The sequence below is a fragment of the Martes martes genome, assembly GCF_963455335.1.
Source record: "Martes martes genome assembly, chromosome: 18".
Taxonomy (NCBI): domain Eukaryota; kingdom Metazoa; phylum Chordata; class Mammalia; order Carnivora; family Mustelidae; genus Martes; species Martes martes.
The window spans coordinates 20,375,183-20,400,338 of record NC_137906.1 but is presented as its reverse complement, the minus strand read 5'-3'; the positions used below and the strand labels follow the sequence as shown (position 1 = coordinate 20,400,338).

Genomic DNA, 25,156 nt, shown 5'->3' with positions numbered 1-25,156 from the left:
GAATTTTTCCATTCAGTTCTGCTTTCACTGCAGTTTTCTTTCCAAATCTTCTCAAATCTTTCAGATGCCCTCCCCTTGACTTCCACGTTTCCTTTTCCCCTCTGGCCAGCGGATCGCAGGCTCCCAGCTCTCTCCCACACTCCAGTATTTTGGGCAGTCGCTGAGTGGGGGTCAGGACCTCACCCAGGATGGTTTGGTGGACCTGGCTGTCGGGGCCTGGGGACAGGTGCTGCTGCTCAGGTGACAACTCTCCACATCCCACCCTTGCCCACTGTGTGTCCATTCAACAAGCTGCCCCCTCCCTTGTCCTCCTGCCTGAAGCCAGATTCAGGTCCTCAGCTCCTGCATGCACCCTCAGGAGTCGGCCAGTGCTGAATGTGGCGGTGGCCATGAGATTCATGCCAGCGGAGGTGCCAAAGATTGTGTACCAGTGCTGGGGAGACATGCCATCCACCCTGGAAGCTGGGAATGCCACAGTCTGTTTCACTATCCACAAAAGCTCACTGGACCAGCTAGGTGAGTTTCTTCCCAGTGGACCCAGTCCCTTATCCCCTTGAGACACCAAGCCTATCCTCAGGAGAAAATGGGCTAAGGAATCCGGATACCACCTCCACATCCACCTGCCTGCCAGTGTTGGAAACCTTGGGTCCCTTCTCTCCCCCTCTCCCCACACCCAGGCCAGTAGGCTCTAAGTCCAGGATATGATCTGGAGTCTGCTTGCTTCTCTCCACCTGCTCCAGCCACTGCCTACCTTGAAGCCACCACTTCTCTTCCCTACGTATACTTTGAGCTCTTTCCACGTCTGTTCTTGCAGCCTCCCACCTTTTCTCCATAGAGAAGCTAGAAGTAGTGGTCCTAAAACACAAATCTGTTCTCTCACTTGCCAACTTAATATCCTCCCGCCTCTCCTTTCTTCCATTTATAAAGACCGAAATCCTTCTCTACAATGTCCTGGCTGATTTTGCTCCTCCCTGCCCTTCCAACCTCACCTCATCCCACTCTCCCTTTCTGTAAATGTGCCATCCTCCCTCTCTCTTCTGGTCTTAGCCATTGTTCTCATGGTCTGGGACCTTCTCCTCCCCATTCTTCACCAACCCTTGGTCATCCTCCAGGTTGGGGCTCAGACGAGGCCCACCCAGGAAGGCATTTCCGGTCCCAGGCAAGCCCTCCTTGGTACTACTGGGGATCCCATCATTGGGTTTATCATGCTGGGGGATTGTGCCCTGCATGCTTGTCTCCTTTCCTAGACTGAGAGCTTCATGAAGGCAGGGATGATATTTCTTTATCTTCTTCTCCACATGTATTCCAGCACCTGATACAGCTCATAGCCCATAGGAAGTGCTCAGCAATATTTTTTGCATGAATAAACAAAACCCAAACATTCGACATTCTCTTTGACTTTCCATCTTCTGTTGCTCCCTTCTGCTTCAGGTGATGTCCAAAGCTCTGTCAGGTATGATCTGGCATTAGACCCAGGCCGTCTGGTTTCTCGTGCCATTTTTGATGAAACCAAGAACTGGACTTCGACTCGAAGAAAAACCCTGGGAATGGGAGTTTACTGTGAAACCATTAAGCTGCTTTTACCAGTAAGGACTTTGGTTCTGGGAAAGGGAGGGGGAGAAGGAGTCCAAGGAGAGCCTCTGGCACCTCTGCTCCCTGTTGAGTGGGGTGTAAAGGGTGGGGATATTGGGGCCAGAGAGAGGAAATTGAGGCCAGAGAACCTGACTCCACAGCTAGGACAGAATGCTGTCCCGACAGTAGGAAATGGATGCAGTTGAGAAGGGTCAGTGGTGGAAAATGACGAGAAGGATAGTGGGTTCTTGAAAGCCCATTCTCCCTCAGGACTGTGTGGAGGACGTGGTCAATCCCATCATCCTACGCCTCAACTTCTCCTTGGTTGGGGAGCCCATCCCCTCATCTCAGAACCTTCGCCCTGTGCTGGCTATGGACTCACAGGACCTCTTCACTGCTTCTGTGAGTTTTCCAATGAAGTCCCAGGGATGTGCTGACTTTCATTCTGTTTCTGTGTCTTAAGAACTTATTGTGGTTCCCAATGTTTCATCAATCACATCAGGACCATAATGCCTCCACCCAGTTACCAAGGCCCTGCCTAGCTTGGACCCTTACACAAATCCCAGCTGGTCACCACTTTACCTCAACGTAAACTCTGATTCTCCAAATCCTTCCCAATTTTTCTCATTCCTTTCTCTGTTTCTTGTCCATGTCGTAGTTCCTACTTGGAAAACATTTTTTTCTCTCCACCTCAAAGATCCTTTCTAGTTCTCTAAGCCCCAGTCTTATCTTCCCCCTTTTTGGAAATCACAGTCAGCATCTGTTACTCCTTCACTGGCTTCCTATTATATCACGGTGATACCAAATATTACATGACCGGAATCATGGCAATTGGCATCCACTTTGGTTGATCTCTGTAAATTGTGAGTTCTGTGAGTACAAGAGCCATGTCTAATTCACCTGTGCTTCCATGCTTCCTAATGCCTCACCCAACTCAGAACCTGTCCCCTATTGACACTTAATTTTGTTTGTTGAACAATTGTTCCAATGTGAGATGGAATTAACTCCTCAGCTAAACTTCATGTTCCTTGAAACCAAGGATCTTACCATTCTGCCCCTTCCTTACTGCCCCACTTCTTGACAGTGTCTAGCATGGTGCTGGGTGTGGGATGGGTGCTCAGTAATACTCAATAATGAACACTCAGGATGAGTGGTCCTCATGAGGGAAATGCAGAACGATCAAGACATGGAGGGGAAGAGAATCTCCTGTTTTTCTGCAGCTCCCCTTTGAGAAGAACTGTGGACAAGATCACCTCTGTGAAGGGGACTTGAGCATCAATCTCAGCTTCTCAGGGTGAGCTGAGAGATGTCTATCTCTTTTCATTTCTAGTCACTTAAGTTTTTGGGTCTCCTATCCCCATGGGATGAGAAATGCTTGTTTCCCTTTGTCTCTCCTTCTAACAAAGAAATTAAATTTTGATTGGAATGTTGTCAGTTCATGAGTTCCTGCAGTCCTGGCCTTACCCTTGATCCAATTCCAACCGATTTTCAGTGGAGTCTCCTTTTCACTTTTGTCCTTCCTCTTTCAGCTTGCAGACCCTGGTGGTAGGGAGCTCCCTGGAGCTTAATGTGACAGTGACTCTGTGGAATGAGGGTGAGGATTCCTATGGAACTGTGGTCCACTTCTACTACCCAGCAGGGCTGTCCTATCGACGAGTGTTAGGAACACAGGTAAATAGCTCCCTTGTTCTCTTATGTCTCTTCCCTGCCCTGGGTTACAGTAGGTTCTTTTTCATCCTTCTACAATGAAATCTAAACATAGGTACAGACAATTCTGAAAAAGAGAGAGAGAGACAGAGAGAGAGTGGTGCATAAAGCAGATGTATAGTTTAATAAATAATATTGAGCAAATAGCATCCAGGTCAAGAAATAATACACGGGTAGTACCTCCAGAAGTACTCCCTCTATGTTCTTTTTCTCATGAAAACCTCAGTCTCTCCCCAAGGTAACCTCTATTCTGACTTTGTGATTATCAATTCCTTGTGTATTTTATGGTTTTACCACCCATGAGTTCATCTATGAAAAAACTGTTGTTTTTTATCAATATTTGAAATGTATGGGAACATGTTATATGTTCTTTTGTGTGTTTTTTCATTTTTTCAACATATGTTTGTGAAATCCCATGTTGTTGCCTGTGGCTGTAGAACATTTTTTAAATTATTATGTTATGTTAGTTACATATTGTACTTCATTGGCTTTTGAAGTAGTGTTCCATGATTCATTGTTTTTGTATATCACCCAGTGCTCCATGCAATATGTGCCCTTCTTAATACCTATCACCATGTTACCCCATTTTCCTACCCCCTCTTCCCTCTAAAACCCTCAGTTTGTTTCCTGGAGTCCACAGTCTCTCATGGTTCATCTCCCCCTCAGGTTTCTCCCCCTTCATTTTCCTTTCCTTCTCCTAATGTCCATCATGCTATTTCTTATGTTCCACATATAAGTGAAGCCTTATGATAATTGACTTTTTCTGCTTGACTTATCTCACTTAGCATAATCACCTCCACTTCCATCCATGCTGATGCAAAAGTTGGGTATTCATCCTTTCTGATGGCTGAGTAATATTCCAATGTATATATGGACCACATCCTTATTCATTTGTCTGTTGAAGGGCATCTTGGCTCTTTCCACAGTTTGGCTATTGTGGACATTGCTGCTATGAACATTCCCTTAGAACATTTTTATTGTATATAGAATCCCTTTGTATGACTATGTCATAATTTATTTACCCATCCTAAAATTTTTTAATAAACATTTTTATTTAATTTCTAGGTAGTAGACATGTAGTGTAATATTGATTTCAGGACATAATTCATACCTTACATAGAACACTCAGTGCTCATCACAACAAGTCCCTCCTTAATATCCATCACCCATTTAGCCCATCCTCTGCCCACCTCCTCTCCAGAAATCTTCAGTGTGTTCTCTACAGTTGAGTCCCTCATGGTTTGCCTCCCTCTTTTTTTCCCTTCCCCTAGTTCATCTGTTTTGTTTCTTAATTCCACATATGAGTGAAATCATATGGTATTTTTCATTGACTGACTTAGTTTAGTTAGCATAATACTTTCTAGTTCTATCTTGAAAACAGCAAGACTTCATTTATTTTTTTAGATGGCAGGAGAATATTCCATTGTTAATATTCCAGGATAATATTCCATTGTTTACCACATCTTCCTTATCTTCCTTATCCTTTCATTACTTGATGGATATTGGGGCTCTTTCAATAGTTAGTCTTTCATATTTAATGTTGCTATAAACATTGGGTTCCATGTGCCCCACTGAATCACTATTTTTATATCCTTTGGGTAAAACCCTAATAGTGCAGTTGCTGAGTTGTAGGGTAGTTCTATTTTTAAATTCTCAAGGAAGCTCCATACTGTTCTCCAGAGTGGCTGCACCAGTTTGCATTCTTACTCACTGTTTAAGAGTGTTTCCCTTTCTTTGCATCACTGCCAACACCTATTGTTTCTTATGTTGTTTATGTTAGCCATTCTGATAGGTGTGAGGTGATATCTCAATGTAGTTTTGATTTGTATGTCCCTGATGATGACTGATGAAGATCTTTTCAGGTGCCTGTGAGCCATCTTTATGTCTTCTTTGGAAAATGTCTGTTCATTTCTTATGCCCATTTTTTAAAAATTTATTTGACAGAGAGAGAGAGAGATCACAAGTAGGGAGAGAGGCAGGCAGAGAGAGAGAGGAGGAAGCAGGCTCCCCGCCGAGCAGAGAGCCTGATGCGGAACTCGATCTCAGGACCCTGAGATCATGACCTGAGCCGAAGGCAGTGGCTTAATCCACTGAGCCACCCAAGCGCCCCTCTTATGCCCATTTCTTAACAAGATTATTCATTTTTTGATTGTTGAGTTTGATAAATTCTTTATAGATTTTGGTTACTAACCCTTTATCAGATCAACCCTTTATCATTTGCAAATATCCTCTCCCATTCCATTGGTTACCTTTTTATCTTGTTAATTGTTTCCTTCATTGTGCAGAAACTTTTCATCTTGATGAAGTCCCAAATGTTCACTTTGGCTTTGTTTCCCTTGCCCCCAGAGATGTGCCTGGTAAGAAGTTGCTTAGACTGAAGTCCTATAGGTTGCTGCCTATGTTCTTCCCTAGGATTTTGATGGTTTCCTGTCTCACATTTAGGTCTTTATTCCACTTTGAATTTATTGTTTTGTATGTTGTATGAAAGTGGTCCAGTTTCATTCTTCTACCTGTGGCTCTCCAATTTTCCCATCACTGTTTGTTGGAGAGACTTTTTTCCATTGGATATTCTTTCTGGTTTTATCAAAGATTAGTTGACCATATAGTTGTAGGCCCATTTCTGGGCTTTCTTTTCTGTTTTATTTATCTGTGTGTCTATTTTTGTACCTGTATCATACTATATTGATGACTACAGCTTTGTAACACAGCTTGAAGTGTAGATTGTGATGCCCCCAGCTTTGCTCTTCTTTTTCGAGATTGCTTTGGCTATTTGTGGTCTTTTGGTTCCGTGAAAATTGTAGGTTTGTTTGTTCTAGCTCTGTGAAGAATGCTGGTGATATTTTGTTAGAGATTGCTTTAAATGTGTAGGTTGCCTTGGGTAGTATGACATTTTAATAATGTTTTAATTCCAATCTCTAAGTATGAAATATTTTTTCATTTCTTTGTGTCCTCTTCAACTTTTTTCCTTAGCATTCAATTTTTGAAGAGTATGGATCCCTTACCTCTTTGGTTAGATTTATTTGTAGGTATCTTTTGGTTTTTGGTGCAATTGTAAATGGGATCAATTTCTTGATTTCTCACTCTGCTGCTTCATTACTGGGTGTATAGAAATGTAACAGAGGTGGGTGGGGGATGGGATAAATGGGTGATGGGCATTAAAGAGGGCATGTGATATGATGAGCACTTGGTGATATACTCAACTAATAAATCATTGAACATTATATCAAAAACTAATGATGTACTATACCTTGGCTAACTGAATTTTAATAAGTAAAAACAAAACAAAACAACAATAAAAAAAGAAATGCAATAGATTTATGTACCTTGCTTTTATATTGTTTGAGTTTGCTGAATTTGTGTATCAGTTCCAGTAACTTTTTTGTGGAGTCTTCCAGGTTTTTAAATAGCGTATTTTGTCCTCTTTGAATAACAAATAGCTTGACTTCTTTCTTGCAATTTGGATGCCTTTTATTTCTTTTTCTTTTTTTAAAAAAATTTTTATTTATTTTCAGCGTAACAGTATTCATTGTTTTTTCACCACACCCAGTGCTCCATGCAATCTGTGCCCTCCCTAATACCCACCACCTGGTTCCCCCAACCTCCCACCCCCCCGCCCCTTCAAAACCCTCAGGTTGTTTTTCAGAGTCCATAGTCTCTCATGGTTCACCTCCCCTTCCAATTTCCCTCAACTCCCTTCTCCTCTCCATCTACCCTTGTCCTCCATACTATTTGTTATGCTCCACAAATAAGTGAAACCATATGATACTTGACTCTCTCTGTTTGACTTATTTCACTCAGCATAATCTCTTCCAGTCCTGTCCATGTTGCTACAAAAGTTGGGTATTCGTCCTTTCTGATGGAGGCATAATACTCCATAGTGTATATGGACCACATCTTCCTTATCCATTCATCCGTCGAAGGGCATCTTGGTTCTTTCCACAGTTTGGCGACTGTGGCCATTGCTGCTATAAACATTGGGGTACAGATGGCCCTTCTTTTCACTACATCTGTATCTTTGGGGTAAATACCCAGCAGTGCAATTGCAGGGTCATAGGGAAGCACTATTTTTAATTTCCTGAGGAATCTCCACACTGTTCTCCAAAGTGGCTGCACCAGTTTGCATTCCCACCAACAGTGTAAGAGGGTTCCCCTTTTATTTCTTTTTATTGTTTAATTATTGAGGTTAGGACTCCAGTAATACATTAAACAACAATGGTGTGAGTGGACATCTGTGCTCATATTACAACTTGTGGTCATTTGAGTTGTTCCCTGATTTTGGCCATGACTATTCTTGAGCATGTATATTGGTGCACCTATGCATAATATTTGGAAGGTATTTGCCACATATGGACTTGCTGGATCTTGGATTCCTGTATCTTCAATTATAATAAGGAGAGACCAACCATTTTCACCTATTTGCACTTCCATCAGCAGATTATTAGAGTTCCTGTGAGTTTCTATCCACTGTAACACTTGGCATTGTCAGAGTTTCAAATTTTTGTCCATCTGGTGATATTTCCTTACAGTTTTAATTTGCATTTCTTTAATAAAGTTGAGGAACCTTTCATCTATTTCCTGGTGATTTTGATTTCTTCTTTTAGGAAGTGCCTGTGCAATTTTGTTTCTTATTTTTCTATTGAATTGTCCATACTTTCATTTTCATTTAAATTTTTATTTAAATTCAACTTAGTTAACATATATTGTATTATTAGTTTCAGGGGTAGAATTTAGAGATTCATCAGTTGCATATAATACCTTCCTTAATGCCCATCACCCAATTATCCCATCACCCACCCACATACTTTTCTTAATTGTAAGCATTCTTTAATATTCTGGTTACCAGTACTTTTCCATTTATATGTGTTTAGATATATTTTCCAGCCCCATTGCTTGTCTTTTCAGTTTCTTTTAGGGGACTTTTAATAAACCAAATGTGTTAATTTGATTGTGGTTGATTTTTACCAAAACTTCCTTTAGGTTTAGTGTTTTTATGTGCTGATCTTGGTGATGTCATGGTTCTGGAGAGCGGGGTGGGGGGGTGGGGGTGAGGTCAGGTCTTGACATCCAGCAGGGGCATCAGCATGTGCTGGTAGCCACTCTGCCAGCCGTGTACCACTTTGGGGTCCCCCACATCCGAGAGCAGCTCTTGCTCGGCCTCATGCAGTTCCTCCGCGGGGTCGTAGCTGTACATGGGGAGCAGGTGATGGCGAAGCTGGTCCACTTGCTTTTTCTTCTGCACATACATTACCATGGAGTCGCTGTTGGCCTGGGGGGCATTGGGCAATGAAATGTTACTCATGACATCGGCAGCCGGAGGGCTGGGTGGTCAGCATGGGCAGTGGGGCCTCAAGAGGGCGCCTCCACGGGGCTCCCTCCTGCGGCTGCAGCCCGGACAGGACCGCCCTCCATTGCCTCCCAGGTGATCTTGTTTAAGAAATAATTCCCGAATGTTGAACCATCCTTGTAACCCAGGGATGAATCCCACCTGGTCATGGTGGATAATCTTTTTAATGTGCTGTTGGATCCTGTTTGCTAGGATCTTGTTGAGAATCTTAGCACCCATATTCATCAGCAAAAGAAACAGTCAACAAAACAAAGAGGCAACCCACGGAATGGGAGAAGATATTTGCAAATGACAGTACAGACAAAAGGTTGATATCCAGGATCTATAAAGAACTCCTCAAACTCAACACACACAAAACAGACAATCATATTAAAAAATGGGCAGAAGATATGAACAGACACTTCTCCAATGAAGACATAGAAATGGCTACCAGACACATGAAAAAACGTTCATCATCACGAGCCATCAGGGAGATTCAAATCAAAACCACATTGAGATACCACCTTACACCAGTTAGAATGGCCAAAATCAGCAAGACAGGAAACAACGTGTGTTGGAGAGGATGTGGAGAAAGGGGAACCCTCTTATACTGTTGGTGGGAATGCAAACTGGTGCAGCCACTTTGGAGAACAGTGTGGAGATTCCTCAGGAAATTAAAAATAGAGCTTCCCTATGACCCTGCAATTGCACTGCTGGGTATTTACCCCAAAGATACAGATGTAGTGAAAAGAAGGGCCATCTGTACCCCAATGTTTATAGCAGCAATAGCCACAGTCGCCAAACTGTGGAAAGAACCAAGATGCCCTTCGACGGATGAATGGATAAGGAAGATGTGGTCCATATACACTATGGAGTATTATGCCTCCATCAGAAAGGACGAATACCCAACTTTTGTAGCAACATGGACAGGACTGGAAGAGATTATGCTGAGTGAAATAAGTCAAACAGAGAGAGTCAAGTATCATATGGTTTCACTTATTTGTGGAGCATAACAAATAGTATGGAGGACAAGGGTAGATGGAGAGGAGAAGGGAGTTGAGGGAAATTGGAAGGGGAGGTGAACCATGAGAGACTATGGACTCTGAAAAACAACCTGAGGGGTTTGAAGGGGCGGGGGGGGGGTGGGAGGTTGGGGGAACCAGGTGGTGGGTATTAGGGAGGGCACAGATTGCATGGAGCACTGGGTGTGGTGAAAAAACAATGAATACTGTTATGCTGAAAATAAATAAAAAATTTAATTAAAAAAAAAAAAGAAATAATTCCCGGGGCATCTGGGTGGCTCAGTGGATTAAGCCTCTGCCTTCAGCTCAGGTCATGATCTCAGGGTCCTGGGATCGAGCCCCACATCGGGCTCTCTGCTCAGCGGGGAGCCTGCTTCCCTCTCTCTCTCTGCCTGCCTCTCTGCCTACTTGTGATCTATCTCTCTCTGTCAAATAAATAAGTAAATTTAAAAAAAAAAAAGAAAAAAAGAAAAAGAAATAATTCCCTACTCCAATGTTACCAAGATATTCCCCTTTCTTACATTTTAGGAGCTTCATAATTTTGCTTTTTCACATGAAATATTTAATCTAGTTGGAATTTATTGTAATGTATGGAGTGAGGTAGGAATTCATTGTTTTTTGTTTGTTTGTCTTTCAGATTGCTTGATTTTTTTTTTTTTGTATGGGCCAATTTTCCTAGTATTTTTTTGTTGAAAAGTCTGTCCTTTCTCCCACTGCTCCACAATGCCACCACTGTTATATATTAAGCCCCAAAATGTAAATGGGTAACATTTTTTAATTCGATTTCCTTCCCTGGAAGCAACCCCATCAGCGCCCACTGCGCCTGGCATGCGAGGGAGTGCCCACTGGGAATGAGGGCCTGAAAAGCAGCAGCTGTAGCATCAACCATCCCATCTTCCAAGAGGGCACTAAGGTGAGTGCCTCCCCACAGATCCTCATCACTCTCCTCCCTTGTCCTGACCCGTTCCTATCTCTTATTCTTCCATGACCTTCCTTATCGTCATTCTTTCATTCTTCTTCTCCCAGGGCACCTTCATAGTCACATTTGATGTCTCATACAAGGCCGCCCTGGGCAACAAGATGCTTCTGAAGGCCAGTGCAAGCAGGTGAGGCCAGGTGTATCCCTCACTCTTTCATCTCATGCCCCTGCCAGAGAGTTCTTCCCTGGATTTCTTTTCAATGGAGTTTCCCCCACTCTCTCTCCAGTGAGAATAATAAGCCTATGACCAGCAAGACCACCTTTCATCTGGAGCTCCCAGTGAAATATGCTGTCTACATGGTGATCAGCAGGTGTGAAATTTTGACTCTCCTGTAAGCCTAATATCACCTCTTGCAGCCCAGACTGATCTTTAAAGGATAGGTATATAACTAGCCCTCTAATTCCTCACATGGGAATACTTGTGACCAGTCATCTATTTATGCTATAATACCATATACTATATACTTCTTGCTTCTTCTCTGATGGGTTTACCTATTGGTGGGACACACACATACAGTTTGCCACCACTCTGAACTCCTCCCTCTCTCTCAAAGTGCAGGTTTCCTTTAACATGAAGCCAAGTCTATTCTTCATGCTAAATATGAGTATGCTGAAGTGAAACTAACAAGATTAAGATTGAGGTTTTTATGAGCACTCTGAAGTGGGAGATACGGTTTGTCACCACACAGAGGAAAGAAAAGGTCAGGGTTTCACAAAGCAAAGAGGAGACCAGAGATGTGACAAACTGCTGGGAAAGTTGCTAGAGTCCAAGGCTGTGGCAGGTCACAGGAAAGTCACGTGCAGGGCTGTTGCTGTCAGTTCTGAAGGTGGGTGGTGGAGCAGGGTCAGGCCAGGCTGGAAGCAGGGCAAGGAGACCCACATAATCTGGCTAAACTCCAGAGGTTTGGAAGGTGGTCAGAAGCTTATAATATTGCCATGGGACAGAGTTTGCCACTGTTGTTGCTGATGATGACACATGAATTTTTAGGGCAACTGAGGAGGGACAATCAAACAGTGTCATTGCCCTTCCAAACACCATGTATGAATTTTCCCTACTGTTCATAGGAAAATAGTGGAACTTACATTAAGAGCTTACAGTTATATATACATATGATATGCCAAGCATTTAAAAAGTACTTTACATGTATTTACATTCATTTAATCCTTCTTATAACTCTGTGATATGCTTATTGCTTTGTTTTGGGTTTTTTTTGTTTTTTTTTTAAGATTTTATTTATTTATTTGACAGAGAGAGATCACAAGTAGGGAGAGAGGCAGGCAGAGAGAGAGAGAGGGAAGCAGGCTCCCGAGCAGAGAGCCCAATGCAGGATTCAATCTCAGGACCCTGAGATCACGACCTGAGCCGAAGGCAGCGTCTTAAGCCACTGAGCCACCCAGGCACCCGATATGGTTATTGTTAACCCCTCCCTTTTTTACCAACAAAGAAATTAAGAGGTTAAGTAACTTATTCTTTTCAGTCATCTGGTAAGTGACAGAACCAGGAATCAGTCAAATGGTCTGGCTGTGGAGCTTGTGCTCATGTCCATATGCTACTATACCATTGCGAGGATTGGGGAAGATGAGTGATTTACTCAAATCTGAAAAGAGTGTTAGAACTGGAAGATTTTAAAGTGAGAAAACTGAAGCAGAGAGGGAAAGGGTTGGAGTGAAAAACATAAAGGTTAGCACAGTAAGGGAAAATATAAATTCTAACATTTATATCATTGCTGCAGATATCATCACAACTCTATCACAGGCACTATTATTAGCAACCTCAGGTTATACAGGAAGAAACCACAGAGGTTAACTAACTTACCTTAGGTTATTTGGGTAGGAAGTGGTAGACAGAAATGTCAGATGGTCTGGTTCCAAGCCCATGTTTTTAATCATCACACTGACAGTCACATTTATGGGAAACTGTGGGAGGCCCATGGAATTTCTGTAGGGCTGGCCAGGCTTCTGTACACTACATACGGGTGAAATGTGCAGCACTCCTGATTGTTTGCTTGATTCCACTGAGACCTTAGATGTTAACTCTGGGAAGGAAAGGATTATGGCTTGTTAACTGTTGACTCTCCAGAGCCAAGTACACACCCAGGTATAGGGTAAATGTTTACTGAAGCAGGCGATGGATGGTGGATGGATGGATGGATGCACAGAAAGCCACCTGAGGCTGGAACATGTGTGACCACTCCAGGGGCTTGTGTTTACGCACCATCCTTTCACACACTTACTTGACTGCCCCAGGATGGCCACATCTTTTTTCGTCATTCCATCGTGGAGGGGCTTGCACTGCATTTTTTCCTGAGCGATCCAACCATGATTCCCTTGAGTCCCCTTAGGCTTATTTGCTCTGGCAACAGCCTTTGCAAGCATTGCCAGACGCCAACCATATACCTTGTAGAGGAGAAAGTCAAGTGAACACCTTTTTTTCCCATGGGAAAATGTTTAAATGTTATGAGAGGTCATGTTTAAGTTGGGCCTTTAAGTGAACATTTCCAGAAGGGGAAGGGTAAGGGTGGTCCAAGCAAAAGAAAGAACTTGAACAAAGCTATGGGGATGTGAAAGAGCCAGGGTATCAAAGGACGAGCTAGCAGTTCTGGGTGACTGGGGCAAATGCCATAGGAGAAGAGTTGAAACTGAGGCTGCAGAAGCATGTGGGGATCATAATTATTTCATGGGATTATCTGCTGGGGCCCAACAGAGCCCTTGGCATCAGACAGGGGCACAACTGAGGACAGCTCTGGGAGTGTTTCTCACCAACAAGCCCTCTCTCTCCAGGCAGGAAGAGTCTACAAAGTACTTCAACTTTTCAACCTCTGATGAGAAGAGCAAGAAAGAAGCTGAGCATTGTTATCGTGTGAGAAGCAAGGGAGTGTCCATATCTTCCCTCCCATGGTGCTGCTAATGTTGGGAGCTGGTGGGAGAGAGAATGAGGAGCTGAGGGCTATATGCAGGAATGAAGTGGTATTTTGGATTCTTCTGGGAGCACAATAAGGTTGTCTCAATTTTCTGCAGGTGAATAACCTGAGTCAGCGAGATGTGACCATCAGCATTAATTTCTGGATTCCTATCCTCCTGAATGGAATGGCTGTGTGGGATGAGGCTGTGGTGGCCCCTTCACAGGTGTCTACTTGCCTTTCCTAACTCTCCAGAGTCTGATCCTATAGTGCCTCACATCCTCTTACCGGTGAAATGTTGATCATTCTGCGGCTGTTTCTCTCTCACACCAGAATCTCTCCTGTGTGTCGGAGAGGGTACCTCCCCAGCATCCTGACTTCGTGACCCAGATTCCAGGGAGTCTTGTACTGGTGAGAAAGACCCTGGATTCCCATTGCAGGACCAGCTGCCTAATGGGGGATATAGGGAAATGCAATTGCTAGGTTGGAGATCTTTATAGATGTCCTATATTTGTTCATCTATTCTCCAACCCAAACCTGACAGATTTCCTTTTTCTGGTGGTTCTTGCCTCCTCAGCTTCATTCTTCTCCTGTCCCTAGAACTGCTCCATTGCTGACTGCCTGAAGTTCCACTGTGACCTCCCCACTTTTGGCATTCAGGAGGAACTTGACTTCATCCTGAAGGGCAAACTCAACTTTGGCTGGGTCAGCCAGGTGCGTGGGTCCAACAGCAGAGTCCCTCCCCTGGATTTGGGTGGTACTAGATATGTCTGTGCCCATCCTCAAGTCAGGAGTGTTCTCGAACTCTGAGGCTTTTCCTTGGGCTATTTCCCCAGCTCTGTCCCTGTGTATTGCAGACATTGCAGAAGAAGGTATTGGTAATGACTGTGGCTGAAGTCTTGCTCAACAGATCCGTGTATTCCCAGCTTCCAGGACAGGAGGCATTCTTGAGAACTCAGGTAGTGACTGTGTGGTAGGAGTGGCCAGGCTCTAAGTAAGAGGGCTCCTAATGCTAAATCCATGGTGCTGTGTGGGAGGCTCAGAAGCCTGGAGGGAGGAAGGATGAAGGTCCATCAGCAGGAGGTTGTCCCTAGGCCCATGAGTGTTTCTATATCCCCCCTTTGGAGAAAGGGAAGGAGGGGAGGGAGTTAAAGTTTGGTGAACCTAAAGTCTGGGAAAGGAAGAGTTCTGATACTTTCTGAGAAGGTCATCTCCACTCCAGATGGAGACGGTGCTGGAGAAGTATGAGGTCTACAATCCTATCCCCATCATTGTGGGCAGCTCTGTGGGAGGACTGCTGCTGTTGGCTCTCATCACAGCCATCCTGTACAAGGTGAGTGTTTCCATCCCGCTCTTGACACCACCAGCAATTTGATCCCATTCTTTCCATAATGTAAGCAAGAGCTCAGCTTGGATATAGGCGCACAGTCTTAGCAAGTCATTGCATGTGAGACATCCCCTTTCATCTATGACATCACTGGTCCCCAACTGTCTCCCATATCTGTGCTTTTCTATCTGATTTTCAGGCCTCCTTTAATTGCTCTCTCTGTATTTTCCACTCTTTTCTTCCTGTCTCTTCTACTCTCATCTTCCTCACTACATGTTTCCCTTCACAGCAAATTACAACATAAAAGCAGTGGTTGACACAACCACTGATTCTATCTGACTATAGGCAGGCTCTTGTCCATGCTAGGCCTTGATTTCTCATTCTGAAGGTGATTCCATCCAGTTCACAAATCTTGGTAAAATCTAAAAGCAACTTTAGTTTTGTATATTTGTCCACAAGGCAGAAATATGAGAACACCTATAAAACGCAAGTATTTGGCTCCATTGAAAAGATCTATAAAATGATACAGATATATAAATGATATAAAGGCATTTTCAAGTTATACTGAAGAGGATTAAAGTAGGGTACAAATGCTCAGTATGATTCAGTTTTTCCTAATATTTTCTTTTAAAGCCCATCATCCATCCAGAAAAGTCAACTAAGTTGTACATTGAAAATCCATGTAACCACCACCTAGAAACTACAGTATAAATAGTTTTCCAACCTTCCTGAAGTGCATATGTATCTCTGCATCCATCCATTAACTATCTAGCAATTCTTGTTATTCTTCTTATTTTTTTTATTTCTTTTCAGCATAACAGAATTCATTGTTTATGCACCACACCCAGTGCTCCATGCAATACATGCCCTCCATAATACCCACCAACCTGGCTCCCCCAACCTCCCACCCCCCGCCCCTTCAAAACCCTCAGATTGTTTTTCAGAGTCATAGTCTCTCATGGTTCATCTCCCCTTCCGATTTCCCTCAACTCCCTTCTCCTCTCCATCTCCCTATGTCCTCCATGTTATTTGTTATGCTCCACAAATAAGTGAAACCATATGATAATGGACTCTCTGCTTGACTTATTTCACTCACATAATCTCTTCCAGTCCCGACCATGTTGATACAAAAGTTACGTATTCATCCTTTCTGATGGAGGTTTAATACTCCATAGTGTATATGGACCACATCTTCCTTATCCATTCATCCGTTGAAGGGCATCTTGGTTCTTTCCACAGTTTGGTGACTGTGGCCATTGCCACTATAAACACTGGGGTATAGATGGCCCTTCTTTTCACTACATCTGTATCTGTCGGTTAATACCCAGTAGTGCAATTGCAGGGTCATAGGGAAGCTCTATTTTTAATTTCTTAAGGAATCTCCACACTGTTCTCTAAAGTGGCTGCACCAACTTGCATTTCCACCAGCAGTGGAAGAGGGTTCCCCTTTCTGCACAACCTCTCCAACACATGTTGTTTCCTGTCTTGCTAGTTTTGGCCATTCTAACTGGTGTAAGGTGATATCTCAATGTGGTTTTAATTTGAATCTCCCTGATGGCTAGTGAAGATGAACACTTTTTCATGTGTCTGATAGCCATTTGTATGTCTTCATTGGAGAAGTGTCTGTTCATATCTTCTGCTCATTTTTTAATAGGATTGTCCATTTTGTGTGTGTTGAGTTTGAGGAGTTCTTTATAGATCCTGGATATCAACCTTTTGTCTGTACTGTCATTTGCAAATATCTTCTCCCATTCCGTGGGTTGCCTCTTTGTTTTGTTGACTGTTTCCTTTGCTGTGTAGAAGCTTTTGATCTTGATGAAATCCCAAAAGTTCATTTTTGCTTTTGTTTCCTTTGCCTTTGGAGACATATCTTGAAAGAAGTTGCTGTGGCTGATATTGAAGAGGTTACTGCCTATGTTCTCCCCTAGGATTCTGATGGATTTCTGCCTCACGTCTTTTATCCATTTTGAGTTTATCTTTGTGTATGGTCTAAGAGAATGGTCGAGTTTCATTCTTCTACACATAGCTGTCCAATTTTCGCAGCACCATTTATTGAAGAGACTGTCTTTTTTCCACTGGATATTTTTTCCTGTTTTGTCGAAGATTATTTGACCATAGAGTTGAGGCTCCATATCCGGGCTTTCTACTCTGTTCTACTGGTCTACGTGTCTCTTTTTATGCCAGTACCATGCTGTCTTGGTGACCACAGCTTTGTAGTAAAGCTTCAAATCAGGTAACATGATGCCCCCATTTTTGTTTTTCTTTTTCAACATTTCTTTAGCAATTTAGGGTCTCTTCTGATTCCATACAAATTTTTTTTTAATTTTTTATTTATTTTCAGCGTAACAGTATTCATTGTTTTTTCACCACACCCAGTGCTCCATGCAATCTGTGCCCTCCCTAATACCCACCACCTGGTTCCCCCACCCTCCCACCCCCGCCCCTTCAAAACCCTCAGGTTGTTTTTCAGAGTCCATAGTCTCTCATGGTTCACCTCCCCTTCCAATTTCCCTCAACTCCCTTCTCCTCTCCATCTACCCTTGTCCTCTATATTATTTGTTATGCTCCACCAATAAGTGAAACCATATGATACTTGACTTTCTCTGTTTGACTTATTTCACTCAGCATAATCTCTTCCAGTCCTGTCCATGTTGCTACAAAAGTTGGGTATTCGTCCTTTCTGATGGAGGCATAATACTCCATAGTGTATATGGACCACATCTTCCTTATCCATTCATCCGTTGAAGGGCATCTTGGTTCTTTCCACAGTTTGGCGACCGTGGCCATTGCTGCTATAAACATTGGGGTACAGATGGCCCTTCTTTTCACTACATCTGTATCTTTGGGGTAAATACCCAGCAGTGCAATTGCAGGGTCATAGGGAAGATCTATTTTTAATTTCCTGAGGAATCTCCACACTGTTCTCCAAAGTGGCTGCACCAGTTTGCATTCCCACCAACAGTGTAAGAGGGTTCCCCTTTCTCCACATCCTCTCCAACACACGTTGTTTCTTGTCTTGCTAATTTTGGCCATTCTAACTGGTGTAAGGTGGTATCTCAATGTGGTTTTGATTTGAATCTCCCTGATGGCTAGTGATGATGAACATTTTTTCATGTGTCTGGTAGCCATTTGTATGTCTTCATTGGAGAAGTGTCTGTTCATATCTTCTGCCCATTTTTTAATATGATTATCTGTTTTGTGTGTGTTGAGTTTGAGGAGTTCTTTATAGATCCTGGATATCAACCTTTTATCTGTACTGTCATTTGCAAATATCTTCTCCCATTCCGTGGGTTGCCTCTTTGTTTTGATGACTGTTTCTTTTGCTGTGCAGAAGCTTTTGATCTTGATGAAGTCCCAGAAGTTCATCTTTGCCTTTGTTTCCTTCGCCTTTGGAGACATATCTTGAAAGAAGTTGCTGTGGCTGATATCAAAGAGGTTACTCCCTATGTTCTCCTCGAGGATTCTGATGGATTCCTGTCTCATGTTGAGGTCTTTTATCCATTTCGAGTTTATCTTTGTGTACGGTGTAAGAGAATGGTCAAGTTTCATTCTTCTTTATTTATTTTCAACGTAACAATATTCATTGTTTTTCCACCACACCCAGTGCTCCATGCAATCTGTGCCTTCCCTAATACCCACCACCTGGTTCCCACCCCCCACCCCTTCAAAACCTTCAGGTTGTTTTTCAGAGTCCATAGTCTCTCATGGTTCACCTCCCCTTCCAATTTCCCTCAACTCCCTTCTCCTCTCCATCTACCCTTGTCCTCCATACTATTTGTTATGCTCCACAAATAAGTGAAACCATATGATACTTGACTCTCTGTGTTTGACTTATTTCACTCAGCATAATCTCTTCCAGTCCTGTCCATGTTGCTACAAAAGTTGGGTATTCGTCCTTTCTGATGGAGGCATAATACTCCATATTGTATATGGACCACATCTTCCTTATCCATTCATCCGTTGAAGGGCATCTTGGTTCTTTCCACAGTTTGGCGACCGTGGCCATTGCTGCTATGAACATTGGGGTACAGATGGCCCTTCTTTTCACTACATCTGTATCTTTGGGGTAAATACCCAGCAGTGCAATTGCAGGGTCATAGGAAAGCTCTATTTTTAATTTCCTGAGGAATCTCCACACTGTACTCCAAAGTGGCTGCACCAACTTGCATTCCCACCAACAGTGTAAGAAGGTTCCCCTTTCTCCACATCCTCTCCAACACACGTTGTTTCCTGTCTTGCTGATTTTGGCCATTCTAACTGGTGTCAGGTGGTATCTCAATGTGGTTTTGATTTGAATCTCCCTGATGGCTTGTGATGATGAACATTTTTTCATGTGTCTGGTGGCCATTTGTATGTCTTCATTGGAGAAGTGTCTGTTCATATCTTCTGCCCATTTTTTAATATGATTGTCTGTTTTGTGTGTGTTGAGTTTGAGGAGATCTTTATAGATCCTGGATATCAACCTTTTGTCTGTACTGTCATTTGCAAATATCTTCTCCCATTCCGTGGGTTGCCTCTTTGTTTTGTTGACTGTTTCTTTTGCTGTGCAGAAGCTTTTGATCTTGATGAAGTCCCAAAAGTTCATTTTCGCTTTTGTTTCCATCGCCTTTGGAGACATATCTTGAAAGAAGTTGCTGTGGCTGATATCAAAGAGGTTACTGCCTATGTTCTCCTCGAGGATTCTGATGGATTCCTGTCTCACATTGAGGTCTTTTATTCATTTCGAGTTTATCTTTGTGTACAGTGTAAGAGAATGGTCGAGTTTCATTCTTCTACATATAGCTGTCCAGTTTTCCCAGCACCATTTATTGAAAAGACTGTCTTTTTTCCACTGGATATTTTTTCCTGTTTTGTCGAAGATTATTTGACCATAGAGTTGAGGGTCCATATCTGGGCTCTCTACTCTGTTCCACTGGTCCATGTGTCTGTTTTTATGCCAGTACCATGCTGTCTTGCTGATCACAGCTTTGTAGTAAAACTTGAAATCAGGTAATGTGACGCCACCAGTTTTATTTTTGTTTTTCAACATTTCCTTAGCAATTCGGGGTCTCTTCTGATTCCATACAAATTTTAGGATTATTTGCTCCAGCTCTTTGAAAAATACTGGTGGAATTTTGATTGGAATGGCATTAAAAGTATAGATTGCTCTGGGCAGCATAGACATTTTAACGATGTTTATTCTTCCTATCCAAGATCATAGAATGGTCTTCCATCTTTTTGTGTCTTCTTCAATTTCTTTTAGGACTGTTCTGTAGTTCCTCAAGTACAGATCTTTAACCTCTTTGGTTAGGTTTATTCTGAGGTATCTTATGGTTCTTGGTGCTATACTAAATGGAATTGATTCTCTAATTTGCCTTTCTGTATTTTCATTGTTAGTGTATAAGAAAGCCACTGATTTCTGGACATTGACTTTGTATCCTGCCACATTACTGAATTGTTGTATGAGTTCTAGTAGTTTGGGGGTGGAGTCTTTCGGGTTTTCCATATAAAGAATCATGTCATCTGCGAAGAGAGAGAGTTTGACTTCTTCCTTGCCAATTTGGATACATTTTATTTCTCTTTGTTGTCTGATTGCTGTTGCTAGGACATCTAATACAATGTTGAACAAGAGTGGTGAGAGTGGGCATCCTTGTCGTGTTCCTGATCTCAACGGGAAGGCTGCAAGCTTTTTCCCATTGAGGATGGTATTTGCTGTGGGTCTTTCATAGATATATTTGATGAAGTTCAGGAATGTTCCCTCTATCCCTATCCTTTGAAGCGTTTTAATCAGGAACGGATGCTGGATTTTGTCAAAAGCTTTTTCTGCATCAATTAAGAGGATCATGTGGTTCTTCTCTCTTCTCTTATTGATTTGTTCTATCACATTGATTGATTTGCGAATATTGAACCATCCTTGTAACCCAGGGATGAATCCCACCTGGTCGTGGTGGATAATCTTTTTAATGTGCTGTTGGATCCTGTTTGCTAGGATCTTGTTGAGAATCCTAGCATCCATATTCATCAGTGATATTGGTCTGAAATTCTCCTTTTTGGTAGGGTCTTTGCCTGGTTTGGGGATCAGGGTAATGCTGGCTTCATAAAAAGAGTCTGGAAGTTTTCCTTCTGCTTCCATTTTTTGAAACAGCTTCAGGAGAATAGGTGTTATTTCTTCTTTGAAAGTTTGGTAGAATTCCCCAGGGAATCCGTCGGGTCCTGGGCTCTTGTTTTTTGGGAGGTTTTTGATCACCGCTTCAATCTCGTTACTAGGTATCGGTCTATTCAGGTTGTCAATTTCTTCCTGGTTCAATTTTGGGAGTTTATAGTTTTCCAGGAATGCATCCATTTCATCTAGGTTGCTTAGCTTATTGGCATATAACTGTTGATAATAACTTCTGATGATTGTTTCTACTTCCTTGGTGTTAGTTGTATCTCTCCCTTTTCATTCATAATTTTATTAATTTGGGCTTTCTCTCTTCTTTTGGATTAGTGTGGCCAATGGTTTATCAATCTTATTGATTCTTTCAAAAAACCAGCTTCTAGTTTTATTGATACGTTCTACTGTATCTCTGTTTTCTACCTCATTGATCTCTGCTCTCATCTTGATTATTTCCCTTCTTACGTGTGGAGTTGCTTTGATTTGTTGTTGATTCTCCAGTTCTTTAAGGTGTAGAGACAGCTGGTGTTTTCTGGATTTTTCCATTTTTTTGAGGGAGGCTTGGATGGCTATGTATTTCCCCCTTAGGACTGCCTTTGCTGTATCCCATAGGTTTTGGGCCGAAGTGTCTTCATTCTCCTTGGTTTCCATGAATTGTTTAAGTTCTTCTTTGATCTCCTGGTTGATCCAAGCATTCTTAAGCAAGGTGGTCTTTAGCTTCCAGGTGTTTGAGTTCCTTCTGAACTTTTCCTTGTGATTGAGCTCCAGTTTCAAAGCATTGTGATCTGAGAATATGCGGGGAATAATCTCAGTCTTTTGGTATCGGTTGAGCTCTGATTTGTGACCCAGTATGTGGTCTATTCTGGAGAAAGTTCCATGTGCACTTGAGAAGAATGAGTATTCTGTTGTTTTAGGGTGGAATGTTCTGTATATATCTATGAGGTCCATCTGGTCCAATGTGTCATTCAATGCTCTTGTATTTTTTTATTTTCTGCTTGGATGATCTGTCTGTTACTGAGAGTGATGTGTTAAGATCCCCTACTATTAATGTATTCATATTAATATGACTCTTTATCTTGATTAACAGTTGTCTTATGTAACTGGCTGCTCCCATATTGGGGGCATAAATATTTACAATTGTTAGATCTTCTTAGTGGAGAGACTCTGGAAGAGATTATGCTGAGTGAAATAAGTGAAGCAGAGAGAGTCAAGTATCATATGGTTTCACTTATTTGTGGAGCATAACAAATAATATAGAGGACAAGGGGAGATGGAGAGGAGAAGGGAGTTGAGGGAAATTGGAAGGGGAGGTGAACCATGAGAGACTACGGACTCTGAAAAACAACCTGAGGGTTTTGAAGGGGTGGGGGGTGGGATGTTGGGGGAACCAGGTGGTGGGTATTAGGGAGGGCATGGATTGCATGGAGCACTGGGTGTGGTGAAAAAACAATGAATATTGTTATGCTGAAAAAAAAAAGAACGATGTAGTTTCCTTCTGTATCTCTGACTACAGTCTTTAGTTTAAAATCTATTTTATTTGATATGAGAATCACTACCCCGGCCTTCTTTTGAGGCCTATTGGCATGAAGGATGCTTCTCCATCCCTTCACTTTCAGTCTGGGTGTATCCTTAGGTTCAAAATGGGTCTCTTGGATGGGTCCTGTCGTTTTTTCCAAACTGCAACCTTGTGTCATTTCATGGGCGCATTTAGGCCATTCACATTGAGAGTGATTATTGATAGATACATTTTTATTGACATCGTGTTACTTTTGAAGTCTTTCTTTCTGTAGATTGTCTCCATATATTTTTGTCCAATGATATTCTTAGGATTTTTCCTCTTTTATAGAACCTCCCCCCCCTTAATATTTCCTGCAGTGTCGGCTTGGTGGCATACTCTTTTAAGCCTTGCCAGTCTCGGAAACTGTTTATCTCTCCATCCATTTTGAATGTCAGTCTTGCTGGATAAAGTATTCTTGGCTGCATGTTCTTCTCATTTAGTGCCCTGAATACGTCTTGCCAGCCCTTTCTGGCTTGCCAGGTTTCTGTGGACAGGTCTGATGTTATTCTGATGGGCTTTCCTCTGTACATAGGGAGCTTCTTTTTCCTAGCTGCTTTCAAGAGGTCCTGTCTACAATTATGATTCCTAATTCTTACTATCAGGTGTCTTGAGGTCTTTCTAGAATCTATAATCTTGGGGGTAGACCATTCTGCCTCTAGTACACGAATTCTGGTTCCATTCACGAGATTGGGAAATTTTTCATGGAGAATTTGTTCCACTATATCTTCTAGACTTATTTCTTTCTCCTCTCCCTCAGGGATTCCAAGAATTCTGATGTTGGAATGTTTCATGGCATCATTTATTTACCTAATTCTGTTTTTGTGGCTTCTAAGCTGTTTGTTCCAGGCTTCCTCCTGATCCTTTCTCTCTATCTGTTTGTCCTCCAGATCACTAATTCTATCTTCTGTCTCAGTTACCCTAGCTTTTAGGGAATTTAGATTAGATTGGAACTTATTGAGAGCATTGTGAACATCATCCCTGGTGGCTTTCAGTTCTGCCCTAATCAATTCCATTTTGTCATCCATGGCTTTCTCCAACCTAGCTATTGCCTGGATAATTGTTAGCCTGAATTCCCTTTCTGACATACTGTCTATGTTGATAGCCATTAGCTCCATTGCAGAAGGCCCAGCCTCTGAATTTTTCTTCTGTTGGGCATTCCTCCTCCTAGTCATTTTGGTGAGAGATGGCTGAACAGATGTAGCTGAATGTATCGACCATGGTGCAGGCAAGGTGCACCCTGGAACGCTTCTGAGCAATCAAGAGTCCCCACCCAAATGAAAGAAAAAAAAGAAAGAGAGAAAAAAGAAAAAAGACAGGGGGGGGGGGGAAGAACGATAAAATAAAAGAGAAGGCCCAGCCCAAATGGGCCTCGAGGTAAGATTTATGAAGTATACAAACAAAAACAGACAAACAAAAAGACTGAAAAAAGTAGATGATAAGAGAAAAAAAATATATATATATAAAAGCAAAACAAACAAACAAAAGAACCTCGTCAAAAAGAACCCGAAGTATAAGATTTATATACTACCAGGACAGACAAATACCCAGAAACACTGGTGGAAGAAAAAGAAGGGAGAGTGGTTATAAATTCTCAATGTGGGCAAGGAAAGTTATTTTGATTCTTCCTGGATGTATCTTGATATCTTTGTTAAAGGACTCAACTTTCCTAAGATAAAGGGGGATTAAATATTGGTTTACCTATAGGGGTAGCATTGATTGGGGAAAGGGGATTGCCTTGAAGTTTAACTCTATATGAATATTAAAAAATAAAAATGAAAAAAGAATAAACTAAACTAAACTAAAATTAAAAATTAAAAAAATTAAAAGCAAAAGAAAAACACAGGTATATGTATCAAAAAGTTCAGGTTAAAAGGTTATTATGGAATTTGATGTACTGGACATCTCACTGTGATGGTAAATAGGTTAAAAAATTATCTATTAAAAAAATGAACCAGAATAGTGGGAACAAATTAAAAATAAAAGTTGTATCTATGAAGTAGTGGTGGTTGTTCTCTTGTCTTTTTTTCTTTTTTTTTTTTTTTTTTAGTTGGCTTCCTGGGGGAGGGGCCTGCCACGTGGGTTTTCAGGCAGTGTTTCCTGAGTTAAGTCCTCCTGCCCCCATCTAAGGGGTGGGCTCTAAGGAAACCGGTTTTTCAGGCTTTTGTTCTCTGGAGGTTTTTTTTGGTTTGTTTTTGTTTTCTCTCACCTTGACAGCTTTTGATGGTTTTTGGAGGTTTAGAGGAAAACAAACTGCACCCCGACCTCTCTCTCAGAGAGAAACCTCAGTCTGTTCCCCTCTGGGTGCTCCAGAGCACATAAATTCCCCCTTGGCAGCTGGCAGAGCATGTTCCCAGTCGCGGTCCCTGGAGACACAGGAACTCCTGCTCGTACCCAAAACCACAACAGCGGCTGCTGTCTGGGCAGCTCCAGACTGCCAGAGAGGTCCCAAGCAGTGATCGCAAACTGAGATTTTCCCGCTGGCCCGAGCTGGAAGTGCTCAGACTTTCTGGGTCCAAGAGCGCCAGGCTGGCACCTGCACACACCTCTGTCAGGGGAGATTGTGGGGTGTGATTCAGACTCTGGTTGTGTGGGCTGCATTATGGAGAGTGCAAAAGGCTGTGGTTCTGCCTGCTGG

At 42.3% G+C, this 25,156-nt stretch overlaps 2 protein-coding genes across 2 annotated transcripts in view; one reads left to right on the top strand and one right to left on the bottom strand.

The window, feature by feature from the left end:
• LOC308359214 (integrin alpha-D-like) overlaps nucleotides 1-25,156 on the top strand; it is a gene marked incomplete at its 5' end in the record, with an annotated part of 43,756 nt that overhangs the window by 17,126 nt on the left and 1,474 nt on the right. Inside the window, 15 exons of the mRNA XM_080830027.1 lie at nucleotides 110-240; nucleotides 359-516; nucleotides 1,432-1,586; nucleotides 1,843-1,974; nucleotides 2,793-2,866; nucleotides 3,102-3,243; nucleotides 10,424-10,537; nucleotides 10,651-10,730; nucleotides 10,831-10,914; nucleotides 13,385-13,463; nucleotides 13,622-13,729; nucleotides 13,837-13,914; nucleotides 14,104-14,217; nucleotides 14,361-14,462; nucleotides 14,726-14,836. Of these exons, the coding sequence (XP_080686153.1) occupies nucleotides 110-240; nucleotides 359-516; nucleotides 1,432-1,586; nucleotides 1,843-1,974; nucleotides 2,793-2,866; nucleotides 3,102-3,243; nucleotides 10,424-10,537; nucleotides 10,651-10,730; nucleotides 10,831-10,914; nucleotides 13,385-13,463; nucleotides 13,622-13,729; nucleotides 13,837-13,914; nucleotides 14,104-14,217; nucleotides 14,361-14,462; nucleotides 14,726-14,836 (1,662 nt within the window). The remainder of the gene's footprint in view (nucleotides 1-109; nucleotides 241-358; nucleotides 517-1,431; nucleotides 1,587-1,842; nucleotides 1,975-2,792; nucleotides 2,867-3,101; nucleotides 3,244-10,423; nucleotides 10,538-10,650; nucleotides 10,731-10,830; nucleotides 10,915-13,384; nucleotides 13,464-13,621; nucleotides 13,730-13,836; nucleotides 13,915-14,103; nucleotides 14,218-14,360; nucleotides 14,463-14,725; nucleotides 14,837-25,156) is intronic.
• LOC308359218 (small integral membrane protein 29-like) lies at nucleotides 8,330-8,578 on the bottom strand (the record flags this gene model as incomplete). The annotated part of the gene is made up of 1 exon (XM_080830030.1): nucleotides 8,330-8,578. The coding sequence occupies one exon, from the start codon at nucleotides 8,576-8,578 to the stop codon at nucleotides 8,330-8,332; it is 249 nt and encodes an 82-aa protein (XP_080686156.1).